The following is a 24,375-nucleotide window of genomic DNA, read 5'->3' as shown; positions in this document are numbered from 1 at the left end:
CCTCCTCATGGTTTCTAGAGGATAAATCTCCCCCAATATTTGGGTGAGGAAAGTTCTTAAAAATAAAAAAAGTTCTCTTAAACTCCAACAAATGGAGGTCTGAGTCATCTGACTATATTCCTTGCAAAGACCATTCAAGGTTCAACTAATGCTTTAGTTACTTTTTTCAAACTTGAGTATTTATACTGTACATCTTTACCAAGATATCCCAATCCTCCTCAAGCATTTGGGCATTCTATATATGCACAATCATAGAGTCTGTCACATTCAATAGTAGACAGCTAGTGTAACACCATACAGACTATTTTATGCTATGCTTTATATGCATGCACTTTCTGTGGGATAGGATTTTTTTCAATAATCTCTCCCCTTCACCTTGACACCCCCCCATGTATTTATTTTACATAAAAACATCTTCAATACTTTATTTTTTCAAAAAAGAGAAAATTAGAATAAGAAATTAGAAAAATAAAAAATAAAAAAAATAACATAGATGCGCTTTATGGTTCCTGCAGCATATGGTGGCCCCATCCAAACCCCACATTGGGGAGGGGGCTTCCTACACGTGGCAACCTCGCCTTCTCACCCATGTCGGCACACATCACCTTTGCCATGGCCAATCCCTTGGTCCATGCCATGCTCGCTCATTACCTTTTCATCCACGAGCTTTTGTTCACATGGCATGCCTAAGGCCATGTCGGCCGTGCTCGTTACCTTATCATCCATGTGCCTTTGTGCACATGCCATGCATCCCACATGCTCATTGCCTTATCATCCACACACCTTTGTGCACATGCGTGCGGCCATGTCGACCCTACTACACCTATGTCTAACAACCACCGCTTGCTACCACATGTGCCTCTCATTGACTTGTGCTTACTCATCACGGCCCCATCTCTGCCACCATCAATCCCTCGCATGCCCACATCCTCACCACTTACCTACGTGCCCACATCCTCACCACTTACCTACGTGCCCACATCCTCACCACTTACCTTACTCATCACGGCCCCATCTCTGCCACCATCAGTCCCCCGCATGCCCACATCTCCTCTTATGCCCACATCCTCACCACTTACCTACGTGCACCCATAGCACCCTCATGCTATACAAACAACCAACACTCCCCTCGCCACCATTCAACGCGGCGAGAGAGAGAGAGAGAGAGAGAGAGAGAGAGAGAGAGAGAGAGAGAGAGAGAGAGAGAGAGAGAGAGAGAGACGGGTGAGGGAGAGAGGAGAGGGGTCAGTGGTGTGAACGGGGAGGAGAGAGAGAGAGAGAGGGGTATTAACGTCGGTAGAATGCAACACAAGGGCATATACAACCAACGGTGGAGAGAGAGAGTCAAAATTATGACGACATTCACACCAAGATACCGAACAAATTGACACATCATGATGCTTAGAACACCACATTTAGCCCCATCAGTGGTGGAGAGAGAGAGTCAAAATTATGACGACATTCACACCAAGATACCGAACAAATTGACACATCATGATGTTTAGAACACCACATTTAGCCCCATCAGTGGAGGAGATAGGGCATACGTCATGTATGTTGAACTCCTAGGTGGCGGCGGGCTGACCGAGTAGTCCCTTTGATCAATAAAATGCCAACCTCCTCTGGTGTGCCATGGGTGGTTAATTTTCTACAATGGGGTGATCCATGTGTTGATTCACCAGATGGACTTTCAACATGCCAAAGGGTATCTAGGTGGTGGAAGTTTTCAGCTATTATTCATGGACATGCAAACAAGGACACCCTTGGGTCCTTTCCATTGTCTTTATTGGCTTCTTTGTAAGTGGTTGGTGTTGGTATCTCATTGAGATTTGCCCCTTGTGGAATTATTCAAGGATGTGGGGCTCATGGATATGATTAATGTGGTGGTTGAGGTTCGGGGAGAAGCTCTAGCCTTTGGGGTTGAACGATGGATAGAGTAGGGGCTCCCATGCATAAGCTCTAGGCTTTGGGGGAGAAGCTCTAGGCTTTGGGGTTGAACAATGGATGGAGTAGGGGCTCCCATGGAGAAGGTGTGGATAGATTGACATGAGGGTTATGGGTGGGGATAGGTTGGATTGGTTGGGTTGACTCCTGGGGATTTACTTTTTTGCCCAAACTATCAGAAGAGGGTTATGATGGGTGGGGGCCCCAGTTGGAGTTGGGTTTGGCTCCTAGGGATTTGCTTTGTTGCCCAAATTGTCAGAAGAGGGAGCCTAGTTGGCTTATGAGGCTTCTTCTCTAGAAGATTGGTGCTTGCCTTGATTTTTGTCAGATGGTTCATGAAAGTCGTCCTCTTCATTGTCAGGCTTGTGGCTTTGGAAAAGGCAAAGGCCTTATGTGCCTCATCGATGGAGATGTCTTGTGGGTAAGCCACATGGATGGTATGAATGGTAGCATGTTCGATGGTGGCGAGAGCTTGCTTAAGGTAAGTGTAATTTATGTGATATAGCTAGAGGATTCCCAACAGCTTGTATTGGTTGTTGTTGGGCATGTTACAATCCTGGTGGTAAGTAGACTTCTCTACATGTGGTGAACAAGGGTCTTCATGGTGGCTATCATAGCCAAGTGAAGTGAGTTTGCATGGATAGAGAAGGTAAGGCCAGAAGGTGAGGTCGGGTGGTGCCATGAGGTTAAGGAAATGATCTTCCTCTTGTTAAAGAGTATAGAATTCATGAACATGTGGTACCATGTGGCAAGATTGGACACAATTGGAGGAAATGATTTTTGTTGATAAAGACTGTAGAATTCACAAACAAGTGGCACCATGTGGCGAGATTAGACAAAATCAGAGGAAATGATTTTCATTGATAAAGAGTAGAAGTCACAAACAAGTGGCACCATGTGGTGAGATTAGACACAACCGAATGGGATTCAATGGAGTATATGAGTGTGGTATCCAAGAAGGAGATGGCTTGGTAGAAGAAGAAAAGAGTGGTGAGGATGGGTTACGGCATTGTGTTGATGCAGGTTAAGATGATGTGGAAGGTGGGGGGTTGAAATGGGGTTCGATAAATAGATATTGAATTGAAGACAAGCACATGGCTAGGGTTTGGTTGATGAGGTTAAGGGTATTCATGGGAGAGATTACCTCATGATGGTTGGCAAGGTGTTGAGATTAGTGGCCCATGAGAGAGGCATGTCAAGCTTCCTTTGGTTGTGCACTTCTAATGGGGTATCATCCAAAGCAAGGTTTTCCATTTGATGGATTTTGGCATATGCTTAGGTGATGAGAGGGCTTCATTGTGGTGGTGGTGCTAGAGGGTGAGTGTGATTTTTGAGAGAGCTTGGTGGAGGGAGATTTTCTTGGTTTTCCTCTCTCTCTAATTTAACAATCTCTCTCTAACTATTGCCACCACCATCTCCGCCCACCACCACCCAGCCCAGTCTAGCCCACCGCCCACACTGCCCTCTCTCTATTTCTCCCACTCTCTTCTCTCCCCCTCTCTCTCTTCCCTCCCTCCCTCTCTCCCTCTCTCTATCCTTGTCTCTCTTTGCTAACTCTCTATATCCTCCCCCATTCACTCTCTTATCCTTCTCTTTTCTCACTCTGTATGTCCACCCTATCTCACTCTCTCTATCCTTCTCTTTCCTAACTCTCTCTATCATTCCCTCTCTTTAGTATCTCTCTGTATCCTTCTCTCTCTGTCTCTCTCTCTCCTTCAATTCTCTCTCCCACCCTCCCTTTCTCTCCTCTCCACCCTCTTCTCTCTCTCTCTCTCTCTCTCTCTCTCTCTCCCCCCTTGTCCCACCACCGCCCAGCCCACACTACCCTCTCTCTCCTTTTCCCACCCTCTTGCCTCTCCCCCTCTCTTCCCTCCCTTTCACTCTCCCACCCTCCCTCTCTCTCACCCTTCCTCTCTCTCCTCTCTCTCACTCCCTTTTACTCTCCCACCCTCCCTCCCTCTCCTCTCCTCTCTCTCTCTCTCTCTCTCTCTCTCTCTCCTTGTCCCACCACCGCCCAGCCCACACTACCATCTCTCTCCTTCTCCCACCCTCTTCCCTCCCCCTCTCTCTTCCCTCCCTTTCACTCTACCTCTCTCTCCTTCTCTCACCCTCCCTCCCTCTCCTCTCCTCTCCCTCCCTCTCACTCTCCCACCCTCCCTCTCTCTCCTTCTCCCACCCTCCCTCTCTCTCCTCTCTCTCCCTCCCTTTCGCTCTCCCCCCCTCTCGCTCCTCTCCACTCCACTCCCTTCCCTCTCTCTCTCTCTATCCCTTTCACTCTCTCTTCTTGTCCCACCCTCCCTATGCATAATCTCTTCTTTCACCTCGTTTCTCTCTCTCTCTCCCTCATCTTCACATGCATTTGCATAGCATTGCATGTGAGTTTATTTTCTACATTTGTATTTTTGTGTTTGCATGACATGGGCTAATTATTTGAGAGGAAGAGGGAGAGATAAGAACATGACGACATTATATCCTTAGGATAAAAAATACGACTTTCAATTACAGACAGAACCAAGTTCATTCACATACACTTTCCAAATATAACTCTTCTTTCATAGCTTTTATTCAAAACATATAATAAATCAATTATTTGACACAACCAATCAAAACAACAACAAACCTAAAATTTTTCAAGGCAGTTAATACAAACGAGAAGACGATCTATAGTTGAGACCACTTTATTCCAAAAAAGGTTATTACATGGGGTACTGTAATCTAACATTGTTTAAAATTGAAAACATGTTATAATTACCTATGGATCCTACACCTATACACTTTTTTGGGCTACTCTATTCTTTAACTTCTCCCGTAGGGGCTCCTCCGTCTCTTCTACAATATATCAGAAACTTTGCCAAGTGCCGATGGCACTTCCAATCTTCATGTTTCACCACACGAACAAATCTCTAGAATCAATAGGCTCATCCACTAGCATCTTCATCCAAAGATTGCAGACCTTTGCTGTGATTCTAAGATGTTCTACTACATCTTTGCCCGTTTTGTTGCATAAATCTTTGCAAACTCTTTCCAGGTTTTCCTTCACAGTATAGCTAGGGCCATTAGAAAGAAGCCATTATAGACGAACAAAGGTTAGTTAATGGTGGTGAGGGTTGTAAGGAAGAGAATGATGGTGAGGGAGAGAAATACAATGAGAGGGAGAGGGAGGCAACAAGAGGGAGAGAGAGGCAACAAGATTTGGAAGTGAGGATTAGAGTAAGAGGCAGGGGTCAAATTTATAGATACACAAAGAAAAAAGCAAAAAGGTACTTTGCATGGTTATCCAATTTAGAAAAGTAGATGCATGGCTTTTTCCTAAATTTAGAAAAGTTGATGCATGGCTATCCACTTTATTTAAAAAGTAGATGAATGGAATGAACACATTCAAGCCATTGACATATAACCATATTAATTGTCCTGCTAAAACATTAAAAAAAACGAAAAGTAAATAGTCCTTGCTAGAGAATTGAGACAAAGGACATTTTATTATTGCAACATGAAGGATCTTTTCAAAACTAGAGTACAATGTCATCAACAGTACTAGGTCCTTTTCACATTGTTCTCTTGCTATACTGAACATTATCACTAGGTCTTCCTTTTTTAGATTCCTCAGTCTCAATTACAAACACTTTCATCTACCCGACCTTAATGAACAAATGCTCAAAGGCCATAGCTGTACTTGAAATTGCCAAATCTTTTCTCTTGGCTTCCATATATGATACGCCACTTCTGTACCTTGTTGACCGTTGGCCTGCATCATTTGCTTCTTGACATTGTCCCTTTTTTGCAACACATACCCACCAGCCTCCAATGCTCGGATCTCATCCACAGTTAGGTTTCTATCTTATCCCACTGGCCAAACAACCCGGGGGTCTAGCAGGTGATTGACAGATGGTGTTACATACTCTCTAAGTATGATCCACGTTGCTGTTACAAAACTACATAAACTGATGCCTTTTTCCCCCAAACCATTCTCTCATACCATAGAAAGAAAGAGTTAGAACACCTTGCCTGCAGTTTTTGATGCTCTTTTTGCACTTGCCATCTTGGCCACCTAACCATCCTTGGCAAGTTACCTTGCTGTGTAGAGATGTTCGACGTATAGCCCACATTGAATCGTGTATGTCACTCTCCATAATTTCCTGCACCTCTGCTTCAATTTTCTCTCCCTCTGGATTGTGTTGACCACCTGTAGCTAAAGGAATAGTGGGTGGAAACCTTAATCTTCTACCTTGTTTCTTGGGTGGCTGGTTTTTTGTGACATACTCTGGAGGACGATGTGATGAGTTATCTTCCTCAAGATTTATAAGTGTGGATTTTCGACAAGGGCTAACAGTAATGTTATCACCAAAAAAGTTTGGTTGCACTTGCATTGGTGTGCCACTCACTGCTTCTCCCACCAATCTGCTAGTGCTTGGCAAACTTGGAGATTTTGATATTTTGTCCTTCTCCACCATCAACTTTGTTACTGTAGGGCCCGCCCACTTAAGAGCAATGGTTGCCCTTAAGTGGGGAGGGGTCACCAACTAAGGGCGATCGTCACCCTTAGTTGGCGACCCGCCTCCCCCTCACCAACTAAGGGGGGCGACCATCACCCTTAGGTGTTGGGGGTGTCCCACCCCCCACTAAGGGGGACCATCGCCCTTTCTAGGGGGCGCACGTGCCTTCCCCCCCTCCATTAAACGCTTGAGCCCTCCCCGGCCCCTAAATAAAATGCGACGGCTACTCCCCCCCTAAAGCAACGCGGCAGCCACTCTCTCTCTCTCTCTCTCTCTCTCCCCCCCCTAAAGCTAAACATCCTCCCCCCCCCAAGGAAAACGCCCTCTTCCTCCCCCTAAAGCAAAATGCCCTCTCCCCTCCTTAAAACCTCTCTCCCATAAAATGATAGCCCCCTCTCCTTCTCTCTTAGAGACTCTCTCCTTCCTAAACCCTAAAAGGATAGCCCTCTCCCTGTCTCTCTCTCTCTCTCACACTCACTCTCTTACTCTCTCTCACAGAACTTCCCTTCTCTCTCTCTCTCTCTCTCTCTCTCTCTCTCTCACCAACCCTTCCTTCACCCTCTGTTTTCCTCTCTCTCTCTCTCTCTCTCTATTCCTTTTCTTCTCCTCTCTTTTCTTCATTGTTTCTTCTCTTTCCTCTCTTCTTCTTTGTTTCTACCTTCTTTCTCTTATTTCAAAACCTTAATTTAAAAACCCTAAGTTTTTAATTTAACTTTTTTTCTCTATTTTAGGACTCCTTCTTCCTTGTTCAATCTCCTTCTTCTCGTGCTATTGGTTCATCCTCATGGCGTCTCCCCAAGTAGCTACTAGGACACAAGTGTCCTTGATGCTCAGTGATACCAAGGTAGCTACTAGGACTGTTTTGCATGTAGACCCCATCGTGGATACTGTCCATGGAATTGCTTGGCCGCTTAGTCATGTTGGCATGTCGATAGAAGATGTTGAAGTTCCTCTTCCTCTTCCCCTCAAAGATTGTGCTATCAATAAGTTAAATCAAACCAAAGGATACATCATTGTGTGGCTAGCCGGAGATTGTGCAAGTCTTATTTTATCTCTCTTTGCCTTTCCTATTATGCTCTTTTTCAATGGCTTTTTTGAGAGCAATCTGTCTTGTATATGTCGATGTGTTTAGATTGTTACAAACACATCAAAGGAAACCCCACATCCAAAGCATGCAAAACGTGTAAAGAGCACACCTGCTAGGCAAGCAAGCCAAGAAGTGACAAGTACTAAGAAGAGAAAAAAAGTGCAAGAGGAAGATGATGATTGGACTCCTTGAAGGAATCCAAGTCAAGTTGCTAAGTCTTCGAAGAGAAAGGTGCTTTTCAAAAACCATTAAAGAAACTAAGGAGGTAGGAGAGGTGGACGAGGGAGTTAAAAAAGAAGGCGAGAATGAAGAGGGTTTCATGGTGACTCATGTAACTCGCTTGCGATAGAACTCCTACAAGATAGTCTTAACAGAGTGAAGGTAATTGTTAACCACTTTTTATCAAATCTTACATAAGGTATCTTTTAGATTAGCAAGCATAACATGTGTGTGTGTGTGTGTGTGCATTGCAGGTGGTGAAATCCACTCCTTTGCCACCTATTCCCTTGTGTAGCCTTGTGCCTAACCACTCTATATACGAAGAGTGCAGTTTAGGTACAAGAAGCTGGCAAGGGAAATTTATATGAATGACTATGTTGCCGATAGATACAGGTTCATTTGTTCCATCTCCTTATCCCATAATCCTGTTAGAGAAGTGACTCAAGATGATTTTATTGCATGGAATGACATTTGGCGATTGAAAAACGAGGAGTTTAAGAATATGATTAAAGGCACAAAGTGGGAATTCATGAGCAACAAGATGTTCTATGTGTGGGATGACAATCATCGAGTTGTGGCATGGATGGAGGAGATTAATAAATGTGAGTCTACTTATACTGCCTACTTTTTTGAATGTGGTCTTTTGTTTTATAAAATAGTTTTAGGACTAATTAGATTTGCACTATCTAACTGTAGCATTCAAGAATGTCACATAAGACATCCTTGTGTTGATGCTATCCTTATTGAATTCAATGAGGATAGTGAGAGGGAAGTTCTCACAGTGATAGCTCACTTAAACAGGTAAGAGAATATATGTTTTAAGACTCTTTGAATTAGGAATATTTGACGTACTATGTTTCAATCTTTCATCATAACCTTACATTTTGTTGCGATAGGATGAATGAAGTGGGCTATGTTTCTTCTTCCCTTGTGGATAAAGTGTGCCTCATCAGGGTGCTTGGGTTGGTAAATAGAGAAACAATTAAGAAGCACACTAGAGAGATGAACAAGGCATGGATGGACAAGCATGTCTCGACATAGAAAAAAGGGCCGCCCATCCTGGTATAATTGTGAGATTTTAAAACTTTCATAAATAGTGTTCCAAGTAAACCTTTAATCTTTAGACACTTGCAATATATGATTAATATTTGCATATCATCCCACTAATGTTATGATTTGTGAATAATATGATGAGTACCTTGCAGCCACCTAAACAAGAGTTTAAAGAGAAACGGAGAACGACATTTTATAAAGATGGAATAAAGAGGAGGCCTGCTACTACAAGGCAGCTGGCGGGGTGATTGCAAATCCTACACTATTTCCTTTGTATGTTTCATAGAGGCAACAACATTTTATGGTTTTAATGTTCAATTTAATTTTGGTGTTGTGTTACAGATGACTAGTGAAAGTTAATTGGGATGAGAAACTGGATTGTTTGACAGAGAATAGGCTATATAGCTTGGCAGCTAGCTTATTACCAAATGACCACAAAGCACATATTTTGGATGTTTTGATTCATGGTGATTTGCAGAGGCTGAAGGATTCACAAATCCCTAAAAGTATGTAATAATTACTTTCCTTATCTTCTTGATATTTACAAAGTAATTTATTTGGTTTAAATAACAATTTCAATGGCAACACAGCAAATGCAAGTTTATTTAGGGATTGGCTTTGAAGAGAAGTCATATGGCATGAGATTGGAGCACAGGTCGTCCTTGCAAAAATATAAAAAAAGTATGAGGTAATTTTTTCAGATACATTCCTGGATGACCTCGTCAGTCTTAAGAGACTGATTTTGGGAAGTTATTCAAGGAAATGGTGGGATCCCTAAAGAAACAAGGTGTGGCAGCTTCAAACCCTGCTGTGGTCATCAAGGCTACCATGCATGCTGTGTTCAGGTGTGTAACATTCTACAAAGTGTACTTACTACTTGGTTGTTGTACCCTTATATTTGTAAACTAAACACATATAATAATGTGTAGATGGATTTGTAAGTGCCATGTGGAGAGATCTATTGTGCCTGTAATCTAAAAAGAATGGTGCAATCCAAAACATGAGAGCACTATGTATACATAGCAACAACTTCAAGACCTTTGGGATGCAGGGATATACAAGAGATGCCCATTGTTCCTTGACTTTCCAAGTGGTAAATTTCCCAAGAGCGAGAAGGAGATGTATACTCGGGCTTGTAAAGCGAAGCAATTAACCATGGTATGAACTATACAATTAGATATTTCACTTTATTTTGAATATTGTTTCTTATATCTTTTCAAATCATGAATTCTATTGTGAAGCCTAGAAGTCTACCTGACAAATCACATGTTCAAGGCAAGGGAAAAGGTCTTATGAAAAATGAAGGGGATGATGAAGATGAAGAGGATGATGAAGATGAAGGGGAAAAAGTACCAAAAAAGGATGCAACAAAGGAAAAGGGAAAATAAAAGTCACTGTAGGAAGAGGATGACTTTGATACCTCTCCATCAGAATATGATGAAAGCGATTTTGATAATAGTACTCACAAGATCAAGGCAATCCCAAAAGGTGAAGAAGTTGGCCATGCAGCAACACAGGCAGGGCACTCTTTTAATTATGGTTATTTTTACATTGTTTGGATACTAATATAGATTAAGTTATGGATTCAGATAAGCTTGGCAAGAGGTGAAGCGCCAAATGCACCATTGCGACCATTTAATCCACCTAGCCTAGGCAACTTGACTCCAATCCAAATGAATTTGCAAGGTATGATTTTACTCATTGGTAATGATAATGTAAAGTATTTGTGTTGTGCATGCACTTATAAAATGTACACTTTGTAGGAGTGTCGTCGTACTATGGCAGTAGTTCTTGGCGCTCCCAAACAACGAACACCAAAGTGCTAGTTCCTCTATCGTTTTATAAGAGCCTTAGGCGTTAAAACAGGTATAATAATCAATTGTGACCTCATGTGAAAAGATTGTAAAGGTGTGTCTTTTATATCCTGTAATAACAATTGATGTATAACTCTACTCAACATGGTGTGGCAGGACATCATTCTACAAAGATGATGGCATGTGTTGGGGATCCTTTGAAGATCTGAACTAGCAGTGTCCACCGGAGTTAGAACATGTCTTTGATATGTTGTTGAAGGCCAATGTGGGAGATAGGACCTTTACGGTTAAGGTGTCAATAATTACAAGCACATCATGTGACTGTATTGTAGTGAGGTTTCCCATAGGAGGTTCTGTTTATGGCTACTCTAATGACATTGTCCCACCATGGAATCTCTGCACATGTGAGTGATGAGATGATTTTCTCTTCATTAAGACCTTATGTGTTGTTGTGCATATGTTGCATGCATATCATACTTACGTTTTTTATGTATGTCATTCTGATGCCACGTAGATGGAGAGGAGCATGCATTGCTTCAGACTTGTGAGACCATCTTAGATGACAATGGCTCTATTATTGTCATCGGTACTATGTATCAAGTGGCAACCATTATAGCTCACGCCGAGCACTCTGGCTTCTCCTTAGACACCCTGGTGAATGTGTGATGTACAATGCAGATTGGAAGGGACTTTGGACAAGAGGTAAGCAACACTAACCATAGAGGTTGCCATTGAGAATCACTTTTTGCTACAAAAAATCATCTCATACTCGTGTAGATTCATACCCTCGTCGCTGCTACCTTCACAAGCATAGTTGGACAAAGCCATACACCATTATCACCTCATTATATCATTAATCCTTGCAACATGTTGCATTGGGGCAAAAGCCCATATGGTACAACATGGCGAGGTATGGAGTTAACTCTTCATGTGCTTCAAAATAAGGGCCTTACATTTTTTAGTGAAACTAAGAGAGATGTTTTCTTTACAGGTGGATCTCAACGTGGATATGACTTTTGGGATAGCTTGTTGAGGCGTCATGTAAAGCAAGGGCAAGTGTTAGGCAGAGCTTTATGCTAGATGTGGATATTGTGCTATGATAGCACATAAATTAGGCATGAACATTGTTTGTATTGATCCCGAAGAGGATGTAGTGGAGGGTGTCTTGATGAAGATTTCATTGTAGTGTAGTAAACATATTTATTTGTGAATATTCAAGTGACTAGGTCATGATCCTATTTGTAAAAATTGTGTATGATTGTCATGATCTTATTTTTCATATTAAAAAAGCGAGAAAGAGGACGAGAGTAATGCATGTTGGGGTTTTGTAATAAGACATCATTCCCCTCTGCAACGATGTTTATATACAACATATCGTATAAACCAATAAAGAATCAACATTTTCTGTATTGTGTGGATGAATAAGGTAGTGAAGCGTTTGTAGACTCGAGGATCTGTACGCAAAACATGAGTTAAGTAAGTTTTATTAAAAAATGAGAAAGAAATAGAGAGAGAGTGAGAAAAGAGAAAGACATAAAGAGTGAGTGAGAAAGCAAAGAGAAGGGAAGAGATAGAGGGAGGATAAAGAGAGTGAGTGTGAGAGAGCAAAGAGATAGAGGGAGGATAAAGAGAGTGAGCAAAGAAAGGGACTGAGAGAGAGAGAGAGAGAGAGAGAGAGAGAGAGAGAGAGAGAGAGAGAGAGAGAGAGCAAAGAGAAGGATAGAGAGAGAGAGAGAGGGAGGCAAGAGTGAGCAAAGAGAAGGATTGAAGAGAGAGAGAGAGAGAGAGAGAGAGAGAGAGAGAGAGAGTGAGTGAGCAAAGAGAAGGACCAAAGAGTTGCAAAGAGAAGGATAGAGAGAGAAAGGGATAGAGAGAGAGAAGGAGAGCTAAGAGAAGGATAGAGTGAGAGTTAGCAAGAGAAGGATAGAGAGAGAGAGAGAGAGAGAGAGAGAGAGAGAGAGAGAGAGAGCCAAAAGAAGGATAGAGAAAGGGGAAGGATAGATAGAGAGAGAGTAAAGAGAAGGATAGAGAGAGTGAGCAACGAGATGAATAGAGAGAGATGAGGATATAGAGAGCAAGAGAGGGAAGGAGGATAGGAGGCAAGAGAAGGATAGAGAGGGAGAGAGAGAGAGAGCTAAAAAAGAGAGAAGGATAGAGAGAGAGAGAGGGGGAGGATAGAGAGAGAGAAGGATAGAGAGAGGAGAGAGAGAGCTACAAAAGAGAGAAGGATAGAGAGGGAGAGAGAAAGAGCTACAAAAGAGAGAAGGATAGAGAGAGAGAGAGGGGGAGGATAGAGAGAGTTAGTAAAGAGAAGGATAGAGAGAGTTCGTAAAGAGAAGGATAGAGAGAGGGAGGGGGAGGATAGAGAGAGTTAGTAAATTCGGCTCTTTCATGCCATGCTTTATATGCCTACATCTATTGAGGGGTGGGATTTTCTCCTTTTCATCGCACCTGTGTGATGAACTCCCAATATCTTTTTTCCATAAGTAAATTAGTCATCTTGAACTTCCATGCTTGGAAGTTATTCTTGTCTAGCTTCTCACTCATAATCTGGGATAGACTATCATACATGATTACCAATAGTAATTTAGTGTTTGCAAAAAATTCTATTCTTATAGTAAATCTGTAATCTTTAATAGAGCAATACCGTACACCTATTATATTACAATTGTATATAGAATAGTTACATAAACATGCATCCACCAACAACTCGCAAATCTTAGATTGTCTGTCGAGTGTTATGTAACCAAATTTTTGTTGCAACTTTGCATCGAATGATAAATACCAACAACTCACAAATCTAGATTGTTTGCGGAGTGGTCTATAACCAAAATTTTGCCGTAACTGTGCATTAGATGAGAAATTGGGTATGCACAATCAAAATCAACACTTCAGAAAGTACTTATGAAAAACTTGTAGAGCTAAAATGGGTCAACCACAATTTAAGTGTGTGTGAACTCTTATAGCCTTGTATATAAGTCACTTTCTCTCATAATACAATGTACTCTCCCATTGTCTAATAGAGTCTTCCTATTTCTCTTGCTAATTATTTATCTAATGCATACTAGTGAGTGTGTGTGAGTGATCTGAGGTGAGAGGAGGGACAAGGATTATAGTTCAACTGACAATGTGACAGTGACTCGTTGGTGGGAGATGACGATGGAAATTTATACTCACAGAGGTGTGGAGCTCTTGTAGTGGTGTGCTCGAGCTAATCCATTAAAAGGATCCCCACGATGGTTATAGCTCATGAAGTGTTTCTAGGAGGTGGAAACAAGCCATAACATTTTAGGGTTAAAAAGAGTTGCTATTATAATTCTGCATCAATAAAGACGAAGACACCAAAATCATGTATGATTGAACTATGAAGCGATGGTATCCAAATCTACAACTTGGATGGGTGCTCAAAAATGGTTTGATAGAATACTTATGCCAATTCTCCTTCCAAGAATGTGTGGCAAACAAGCTAGAGTGGATTCCTTGTTGTGAATGTACTTTGTGCATGTATTATGAGCTAAATTATTGTATAATAAATATTATAGGCTAAACTTCTGCCCGACCAATGTGTGTGAACACTCGTAGCCTTGTATATAAGTCACTTTAGCTTATAATGTAACTCTCCCATTGTGCAATAGAGTCTTAATCTTGCTAATTACCTTCTCTAATGCATACTAGTGAATGTGTGTAAGTGATTTGAGGTGAGATAAGGGACTAGTCCACCTCGGTGGTGTGGTGACAACACTCAAGAGATGGACGATAAAAATTACTACCCACAGAGGTGTGGATCCCTTAAAGTGGTGTGCTCAAGCTTAGTCCCACCATAAAAAATATGCCCATGATAGTTGTAGCTCACGAGGTGTTCAATGTGAACCATTGACCCCAACTATACATATCCCTGACCTTGTTTCAAAGTCAATCATAGAACCTAAAAGTGACCGAAACAAACCATAACATTTTACCCATTTTGGGCTAATAGGAGTTGCCACTAATTCTATAATAAATAGCAAAAATGGAGACACCACAAGCATGTATGATTAAACTATGAAGCAATAGTGTCAAAACCTACAACTTGGATGGGCACCTAAAAATGGTCCCCGAAAATGGTCTGACAAAATACTTATGGCGATTCTTGCTCTAAAAGCGTGTGGTAACAAAGTAGAGTGGATTCCCTATTAATGTACTTCATGCATATACTATGAGATTAAGCATTGTATAAGAAACAGGTCACTTGTGAGCCTTGGGTGCTTGCTTGGCCTTGTATATACTTGTCACTTTCTCTCAGAATGCAACATACTCTTCCATTGTCTTACTCTTGCTAAACCTCTTTCTAATTATCTTACCTAATGTATGTTAGTGAGAGTGTGTGGGTGATTTGAAGTGAGAGGACGGATGAGAACCCACACTTAATCTAACGTGGTAGTGTGATAACACTCACAAGAGATGTCCCAACGAAAATTGCTACCCACAGAGAGGTGTGGAGCTCTTGAAGCGGTGTGCTCAAGCTCGTCCTATTTGAAAGATCCCCATGATAGTTGTAGCTCATGGAGGTAAGCTCTTATAAATGTGTTTCTAGGAGTGATCGAAATGTTCCATAACATTTTTAGCACAACCTGGGGGAGCAATCCCTTGGATTTTTTTTGGGTTTTTTTTTTTTGTTGATCTATACATAACCCATTGCCCACACTTTCTAGTAGTGGTTTTCCACAAAAAAGAGTTGGTTTCATGAAGATTTGTGGTGATTTTACTCTCTTGTTTTTTCTCTTTCATGCTGTGAAAAGAAAGTGTTTTAGCTTAATTTCTTGCTTGATTTGTTGTTGTTGTTGTCGTTATTGTGTTTAGATTGGTGTTGCTCTCTTTTATATTTTGAAAAGAAAGTGATTTAACTTGATTTTTTGTTGTTGTTGTTGTGTTTAGATTGGTTTTAATGGTTTTGTTTTGCTAGATAATGCTCAACCCTCATATTGTATTATCCAGGCACCGACTAACTCATGTTTGTACAATTCCCATTATGAGGAGTACCCATAGTGGAGCAGCTTGGGTGCCCTAATATCCTTGTATTTAGAGACAAGAAGGTGGCCTAGGAGGTCAGTTGGTTTTAGAGACGACTTGGATTAGATTTGGCACCACACTACCAAATAGGCTACACTAGGATTTTGTAGAGATACCTATCTCCCATATTGCTTTCCATCTCCTTCTCTAGCTGTTCAGGCTCCAGTTTACCCTCCAAATTTTGTTAGAGTAGTCTACATTCATGTCACTTTTCTTCAACTCCTTATGCAAGTCTTTGGTCGCCCCTTTATCTAATTTCACACCATTGTACCAAGCCCAATCCTTTATGCAGCATGATTCATCAAAAGCTATAGATGTCCACCCCTTTTGTACCTCAACCAACATCTGTCCAACTAATTTCCCTTCCCTTGAGGACAATCCAAACTCCTCTTCTAACTGTTCAAGCTGCTTCTACCCCACTGTTGTCACGTCCCAACAATCAGCTAGTCTCCTTAGCCCATTATTGTTTAAGTTTTTAGCTACTCTGGGATCCAGAAGGGCTAAAGGAAGGTTAAATTTGTGAGTCCACCATATCCCCAGGCTCAACAGAGAATTCCTTGATGCTTTGCAGCATCCATCCCAGACCATCAGTCCCAAAACCTCCTTCCATTTGCTGTATAGCATTTTGCAAGAGGGATCTTGTGACTTTTAGGGGGGCATAAGAGAACACCTTGTCCTTCCACCCTAGACTCTGCCACCTGCCTTTTGAGTGAATATGGGAATCTTCCACAATCTCCTTTAACATCTTAGTCCATATCTCCTCTTGTTGTTGCTGAAGACACTTGGGGAGGAGCAAAGCAATCCTTGCTACAATCTGAGAGGGGAGATGCGGAATACCAATACCTCCTTCAGTCTTGGGTAAACATAATTTGTCCCATGCAAGCTAGGCTAAGGTTTTCTTATTCTCCAGAAGAAATTCCTTATGGAGCCCACAATCTTCTTCTAGTGACATTTCCCAAACTCTAGCACAGGGCATAGGAACATAATGTAGGCATTCAACATAGTATTGCATATAGCTATCCTATTATGAAATAGAATTCTGATGCCCTCCCATTTTTAAAGTTGCAAGCAGAGTCTCTCTAGGGCCAAGTTAGTCAATTGCTTGTTAGTCACATCAACCCAAAAATGAACCCCAAAATGTTTAATAATATTTGTCCCCTCTTGACAACCTCACATCCCCATCTTTCTAAGTCAAAATCATTATCCTCAGACATACTTATGATCTTGGACTTATGTATATTGCACTTGGACCCAGAAGCTTTTGCAAACTCTTGAATAATAGACAAAGCATGTCTCACATTGTCATTATCTACTTTCAAGAAGAGTAGAGAGTCATCAACAAAACATTGTCATTATTTGGTTTCAAGAAGAGTGAAGAGTCATCAGCAAAACATTGTATCACCAGTTGCTCACCATTTCTTTGTTTCAGTCCAGTTACCCTACCTTTGGCATAAGCTTTTGTTCACATTGAAGAGAGGGTCAAATGGGATAGCATGTATGATTCTATGCCCCATGAACAATGGCGCTTTTGCAAATAGCTCCGAGATTGCTTGCCCTTTGGTGAATAGAATGTTAAAGAACCCCTTGCCTAGGTAAAAGACCTGAGAGATCACTCTATCATGAAAAATCTCATCTTATAGCCACTTACCGATATCTACCTTAGAAGGAGGCTTGCCAGAACAAAACACAATCACATTGCACATGGAAAAAAGGCCAACTTGACTCCTAACAAGCTCCGGGGATACCTTCATACATACCTTGCATTCTCTTGTCTGGACCCATTGTGTTTGCGCGCTGAGTCTCGCCGCCACCTGATTAGGCAATACGTTCTTTCTCTCCCTCTCCCCAATAGTCATTGCTACGGCTATAACTAAGGGATGGTCATTACATTCTTGGATGTATCATCTTGTTCCTTTAGTCGCTTCATTTTCTCAGAGTTCTCCATGCCCCCATCCCCCCAACCACCAGCGCATTTTGCTGCCGCCAGGCCTTCTCATTTGGGTCGCTAACATGCATACACGCTTCGATCGTAACCCGTCCCCGTTGTAATGCGTGGAGTAAAAGGCCACTCACCCATGCCGTCTCACACAGGCATTCACTCTCACTAATAATCGCTCTCTAGACGTCCTAATCGCTCTACCTTCGCACAAAAATCCACTCTCACTAATAATCGCTCCCTAGACGTCCTAATCGCTCTACCTTTTTTCACACATTGTATGCCCCTATTCGCTCTACCTTCGCACAAAAACAAAACATTGATGTGAAGTTAACTTCAATGTTTTTTATTTTCACGTTAAGTGTTTCTAAGCTTTTAAACCTTAGGTGCACATGTGGCACATTCGGTCCTGATTGCGTTTAGTGAGGCGGGTTTCACACACGTCCGCAGACGCGTGCGCCGTCAAACGCGCGTCCAGTGCATATTTTCCACTTACTGGACGGCGCGCCTTCACTATTCACACCTCCTCCTCGCGTCCGGTAGGTGGCATGCCTACTCACAGAGGGGAAACCCTGCTTCGTGACCGGCATGCTCCTCTCGCCCAAGCGCAATCCCTGTGCCCGCGTGCTCTGCAGCGTCAATCACGTCCTCTCCCGCCTTCGCCTTGTCACACCCTGCTCCCGCCATCTTTGCATGCGAGTATAAATGGGCGGGCGAGCGTTTGTGAAATGGACGGGCGTTTTGGTATGATATCTTTGCAAGCAGGCGGATGTCCGCGGACGCAGCCAAAAAGTGTGCGCCCGCCTTGCCTAACACGCTGCTGTGTCCCCCGGACGCTTGTGAAACCCGCCTGAGTCTTTCATACTGCAGGACAGTGCACTGTGCAGGTGATTGGGCAAGACGCTGATCAAAGCAGGGGTTCCGTCTCAAACGCGCGCGAGCGTACAAACACCCCTCTCCCCAACTTACACACACACAAAAACACAGAGAGAGAGACAGGCAGACAGATGGAGAGAGATTAGCATCTACCGTCTTACCAGCGTGCAACATGAGCGCAGGAGCATACCACATGTCGATCGCTGAGTTGAGCAAGGGGAGAACCTTGCACCTATTGGAGTCGAACAATGATCTGCAACCACCGCATCATTATTCTGCTTGCCTTTCCCAACAAGGCATCCCAATTTGTTCAAATGCAGGTTTGCTACATTACCATGCCATCAATTCCTCATCAATATGCCATTTACACCTAATCTATTTCCTGTTCACCAAAATGCCGTTGATCCTTTCTTTATTGGGCACCTGTTATAAATTAATGTGATTATTTTTTCCTGGTACAGAAATTGAGCTGGACAATCCTTCTCAGAAATGGAACCTTAGAATTAAAGTAAGTTCATTCACATGCAGTATGTACATCATTTTAAAGTATGTCATGTTTGAGTATGATTGATCAGCCATATTTGTACACTAATCTACATAGGTTAATCAAGTTTATGATGCATTTTACATCAACAAACACTAAATGTTAATTTGTTTAATCTTTTTGGTTATCGATTAAACAACATTAGATTAAAATTAATCAATCTTATGGGTAAGTTTGTTCTGTAGGCTAAAATCAAGGCTCAAACTGATTTGTCTTTTAATTATGGTTACTTAAAAAAAACCCATCGGTGCCACATTCTCAGAAAAAGGATATCAAGGACCCAGTGTGGGGTAAACGACTACTTGTAACAGAAACACCTGAGGAGGGTGCAATCCTAAAAACTGAGAGTAAAGCATGCACACATTCTTGGAACTGTGAGGAGCTAGCGGACTTGAACCTCATATCTGAAGTGCAAGAGGACGCATTTGAAGCCAAATGGCAGCAGGAGGGCAGTTGTTGGGAGATGCTAAGCCTAGAGGAAACAGTTGATATCTTGGGCCGAACAGATGAGCTGCCATCAATCAAGAGTTGCATCTGCATCTTGCAGAAATGTAGGAAAAAGAGGAGTTCACAGTTTGGCAAGCATGTGCATGCTCATATGTGTAAAAATGGATTGGAAAGTCATGAAGCTCTGGGAAATCACGGCGTGCCTATGCTCGTGGAATGTGGGAGTCTGCCTGATGCCCAACAGCTTTTCAACAGGTTGGTTCATGTGAATGAACATGCATGGACTTCTCTCATACTGGGGCATATCCAATTTGGACAGTTACGGCATGCGTTCGACTTGTATCAGAAAATGCAAGAGGATAGTGTGCATCCTAGCAGTCACACTGTTGTAGCTTTACTCAAAGCTTGTGCTAGGTTGAATGCTGTGGATTTAGGCAAACACCTTCACATAGAGATTGCACGAAAGGGCTTTGAAAGAGACTATTTTGTTTGTAACACTTTGATTGACATGTATGCCAAATGTGGCTTGCTTTCAGAGGCAGAGGAAGTCTTTGATAAATTGCCTGTGCGAGATGTCGTTTCATGGAATGTTGTGATAGCAGCATATATCGAAAATGGATATTGTCAAGAGGCATTGAAGTGTTTCGAAGCTATGCAGTGGGAAGATGTCTCTCCAGATGCTTTTACATTTGCCTGCAGTTTGAAAGCTTGCAGCAGCATAGGTGCCATAGATAAGGGTCGGGAATTACATCTAAAGATCACTGAAGGAGGATTCAAGACAGATGCTTTTGTAGGCAATGGTCTGATTGGATTGTATGCCAAATGTGGCTCACTTTCAGAGGCCAGGGAAGTGTTTGACAAGTTGCCAAACCAAGATGTTGTGTCATGGACGGCACTGATTGCTGGGTATGCGGAACATGGACCTGGTCAGGAAGCACTAAGATGTTTTGAACGAATGAAGGTAGAGGGCATCTCTCCTGATCTGATCACATTTGCTTCTGTCTTGAAAGCTTGTGGGAGCATAGGAGCCTTAGAGAAAGGCCAAGAAGTACACAAGGAACTTTTATGTAGAGGACTTGATAGTAATTTATCTCTTGGCAACAGTTTGGTTGGCATGTACGCTAAATGTGGCTCTCTTTCAGAGGCACAGGAAGGCTTTGACATGCTCCCAGTTCGAGATGTTGTCTCGTGGAATGCATTTATTACAGGATATGTAGAAAATGGACTTGGTCAGAAGGCTTTGATTTGCTTTGAGCAGATGCATCTGCATGGTGTTTCTCCTGATTCTGTTACGTTTGCTTGCAGTTTAAAAGCTTGTAACAGCCTGGGAGCTGTAGATGAGGGTCAAGAAATACACAGACAAGTTGCTTTCCAAGGACTGGAAGGAGATCTTCTTATTGGCAACACTTTGGTTGGCATGTATGCTAAATTTGGCTTGTTTTTAGAGGCACAACAAACCTTTGACAAGCTTCCACATCGAGATGTTGTTTCATGGAATGCACTTATTGCTGGATATTGTGAGCATGGCCCTGGTCAGGAAGCATTAGAATGTTTTAAACAGATGCAAGTCGAAGGCACCTGTCCAGATGCAGCCTCGTTTGCTTGCATCTTGAAAGCTTGCAGTAATATGGGATCCATCGATAAGGGCCATGACTTGCGATTGGAGGTAGCACGAAGGGGTCTTGATAAAGATCTTTCAGTCGGCAACGCATTAATTAGCATGTATGCCAAGTTTGGGTTACTTCAACAAGCTCAGGAGATCTTTGATGAGCTTCCAGTTCAAGATGTTGTGTCTTGGAATGCTTTAATTTCAGGTTATGGTGAGCATGGATCTGTTCAGGAGGCACTTAAATGTTTTGAAAAGATGCAACTAGAGGGAAGCTCTTTGGATGCTGTCACATATGCTTGCATCATGAAAGCTTGTGGCAGCATAAGAGTCTTGGATACATGTAAAGAAATCCACATGGAGATCACACAAAAGGGATTTGAGGGAGATCTTGTTGACACTGCTTTGGTTGGTATGTATGCCAAATGCGGCTTGTTTTCTGATGCACAGGATGTATTCGACAAGCTGCCAGTTCAGGATGTGGTCTCATGGACCTCTTTAATTGCAGGATACGTGGAACATGGACCTTTTGAGGAAGCATTGGCAAATTTTGAACAAATGCAAGTAGAGGGCATCTTTCAAAATGTCATCACATATGCTTGTGCCTTGAAAGCTTGTGGTGGCTTGAAACACATAGATAAGGGCCGAGAAATACACTCACAGATGGTACAAATGGGATTTGAAGGAGACGCTGGTGTTGCCAACAGCTTGGTTGCCATGTATGCCAAATGTGGGTCATTCGCAGAAGCATGGGAAGTTTTTGATGAGCTGGTAGTTCAAGATGATGTTTCATGGACTGCGCTAATTGCAGGATACACTGAACATGGACCTTGTAAGGAGGCTCTGACTTGTTTTGAATCCATGCAACTAGAGGGTATATCTCCAAATGCTGTCACATTTTCTTGCATTTTAAAAGCTTGTGGCAGCATTGGAGCCATTAATAAGGGCCGAGAATTACATAAGGAGATAAAACAAAAGGGTTTTGACAGAGATCCTTTGGTGGTGAACAGTTTGATTGGCATGTATTCAAAATGTGGTTTACTTTTGGAGGCACGAGAAGCGTTCAACATGCTGCCTATTCAAGATGTCACAGCATGGAGCTCAATGATACAGGGATATGGCCTGAACCATGAGGGTGGCATGGCCGTGCAGTGTTTCGAGGACATGCAAGAACAGAGTGTGAAGCCAGACGCTGTTACTTTGACATGCCTCCTTACTTCATGCAGCCATACCAGTTTGATATCCAAGGGCCAGGAATACTTCAAGTCGATGAGAGAAGTATACGGTCTTGTGCCAACAAATGATCACTATACGTGCCTGGTGGATCTCCTTGCGAGGTCAGGACATTTGTATGAGGCAGAGAAGTTTACAGAGATGTCGTTCCCTTCATCTGAAGGAAGTTGGGTAGCTTTACTGAGTGCTTGCAAAACTTGTGGGGAAGTTGAATTAGGACTTAGATGCTTTCAGCAGCTCGTTAAGTTAAATCCAGAAGTTGCCACATGGTATGTGCTCATGGCGGACATTTATGCAGGTGCTGGCATGTGGGAGAATGTGTTCAAAATGGAGGAGCTGAGGAAACATGCAGGTGCAATGAAGAAACCTGCAAGTGCTTTGATAGAGGTGAACAAGAAGGTGCATGAGTTTGTGGTGGGTAACTATCGACACAATGAAATCACATCAATGCTAGAAGTTTTAAATGCCCGTTTGAAGGAGGGTGGGCATGTGCCAAATCTGAATCAGGTCTTGCAGCCCATATGCGATGAGGACAAGGAAGTAGCCTTGTGTGAGCATGCAGAGAAGATGGCCATAGCTTTTGGGCTTCTCAACACACCGCAGGGAGAAACGTTGCGTGTAACAAAAAACTTGAGAATGTGCAATGATTGTCATGATGCAAGTAAGGTTATCTCAAAGATTGAAAGACGGGAGATAATTCTTCGAGACAACTGTTGCATCCACCATTTCAAGGACGGTCTGTGTTCTTGTGGGGATACATTTTGATCTGGTCATACAAGTGCTGAAGGGAATGGATGCAACAAACAAGTGATCTTGCAGTGATTGCCAATGAGGTCGAGCAGCAAGGCCCTCACTTAAGGCAAACTGAAACTGATGGTTTAATAGAGTCTGCATGTATTGCATTAAATGTATGGCATCTCAATAATTTCTTTAGTGGGTAAGGTTTGCATTCATGTATAGCAATATGGGGGACCTACACAGTCTCCCCTCTTCTGCTCATGTCTTATTGATACGCCTAGCAATTTGTGCTTGATGAGGGCTTGCTGCTTGTTTGGGGTGCAGAGAGACCTGTCAATGTTGATGACTATATATATATATATATATATATATATATATATATATGCTTACATTTGAGGCCGTTGGACAATAAGAGGAGAGACTGTCCTCATTAGAGATTTATATTAGAGATTCCAGAAGCAGTTTGTGGCAACGTTGGTTCACTTATAAGAAGGGCAATCGAGTAGTATACCGACTGAGGAATGACCCCTGTGAAGGTTGCAATGGACAACTTTTGGCAATTCAGACATGAAGAGATGTTTGTGGATGCACATGGTGTAGTTCCTAGGGATGGTTTCAGATGGCATACAATTGTGACTGGTCTGGAGTTTATAATTTCACTATACATTCAGGCCTGGGGCTGCAAGAACAGTTCAAGATTATCTTCATGGACTATATACTAGTCAGAGTAGGGATGAGACAAGTACACCTACTGTAGGCAATGGAAGTCAGTCCAATGACTGAGCACAGAGGTGATGTTTGAGCATTGTCTATGATCTTTGTCAGTCAGCAGTGAATAAGAACTTTGCCACCAGATGACTGGCAAGAGTTTGCGAGTTTTTGAAATGGGGAGCCTGAGAGGAGACTGCAGGAGAACTTGAGGGCTTCAAAGTTATATGAATCGGGTCGCATCTTTTTTTCGATCAGGATGTCATCATCTAGATGGAAGAATTTTACATATAGATTACAGATCTCCCCCTGTAGAGCTGCAGAGGGTCACTTCTCAGGGACGTGATCATCAGGTTTTTTTTTGTGAGAGAACCATCATAATAAAGTTTTAGCCATAACAGAGATTATCTTCAAAACTACCCTGATGATGTAATTTTTTGAGGAGTCCTGTTGGGTGGAAGCAATGCTGTGCCTTAGGTGGATGCTTTTTGTGACATTAATCATGGCCAAAGTTCTTTGGAGTTAGTAAAGAATATGTAACAGTCAGCAAGAAACTCTTGTTTCTTGTGTATAACGAGATGCCTGTAATCCTTTTGTCGTGCTGACTTGTGGGTTGTGAAGGCTGAAT

General features: G+C 42.3%; 1 protein-coding gene across 1 annotated transcript; it reads left to right on the top strand.

The window, feature by feature from the left end:
- Positions 1-18,325: 18,325 nt before the first annotated feature.
- Positions 18,326-24,163, top strand: LOC147620125 (pentatricopeptide repeat-containing protein At3g03580-like). Its single transcript, XM_086772316.1, has 3 exons — positions 18,326-18,791; positions 18,933-18,979; positions 19,278-24,163. The coding sequence occupies exons 1-3, from the start codon at positions 18,644-18,646 to the stop codon at positions 23,064-23,066; spliced, it is 3,984 nt and encodes a 1,327-aa protein (XP_086628442.1). The 5' UTR covers positions 18,326-18,643; the 3' UTR covers positions 23,067-24,163.
- The last annotated feature ends 212 nt before the right edge of the window (positions 24,164-24,375 follow it).

The sequence above is a fragment of the Cibotium barometz genome, chromosome 32 (assembly GCF_041138505.1).
Source record: "Cibotium barometz isolate CiBa-2024 chromosome 32, ASM4113850v1, whole genome shotgun sequence".
NCBI lineage: Eukaryota > Viridiplantae > Streptophyta > Polypodiopsida > Cyatheales > Cibotiaceae > Cibotium > Cibotium barometz.
This window is presented reverse-complemented; position numbering and strand designations above follow the sequence as displayed.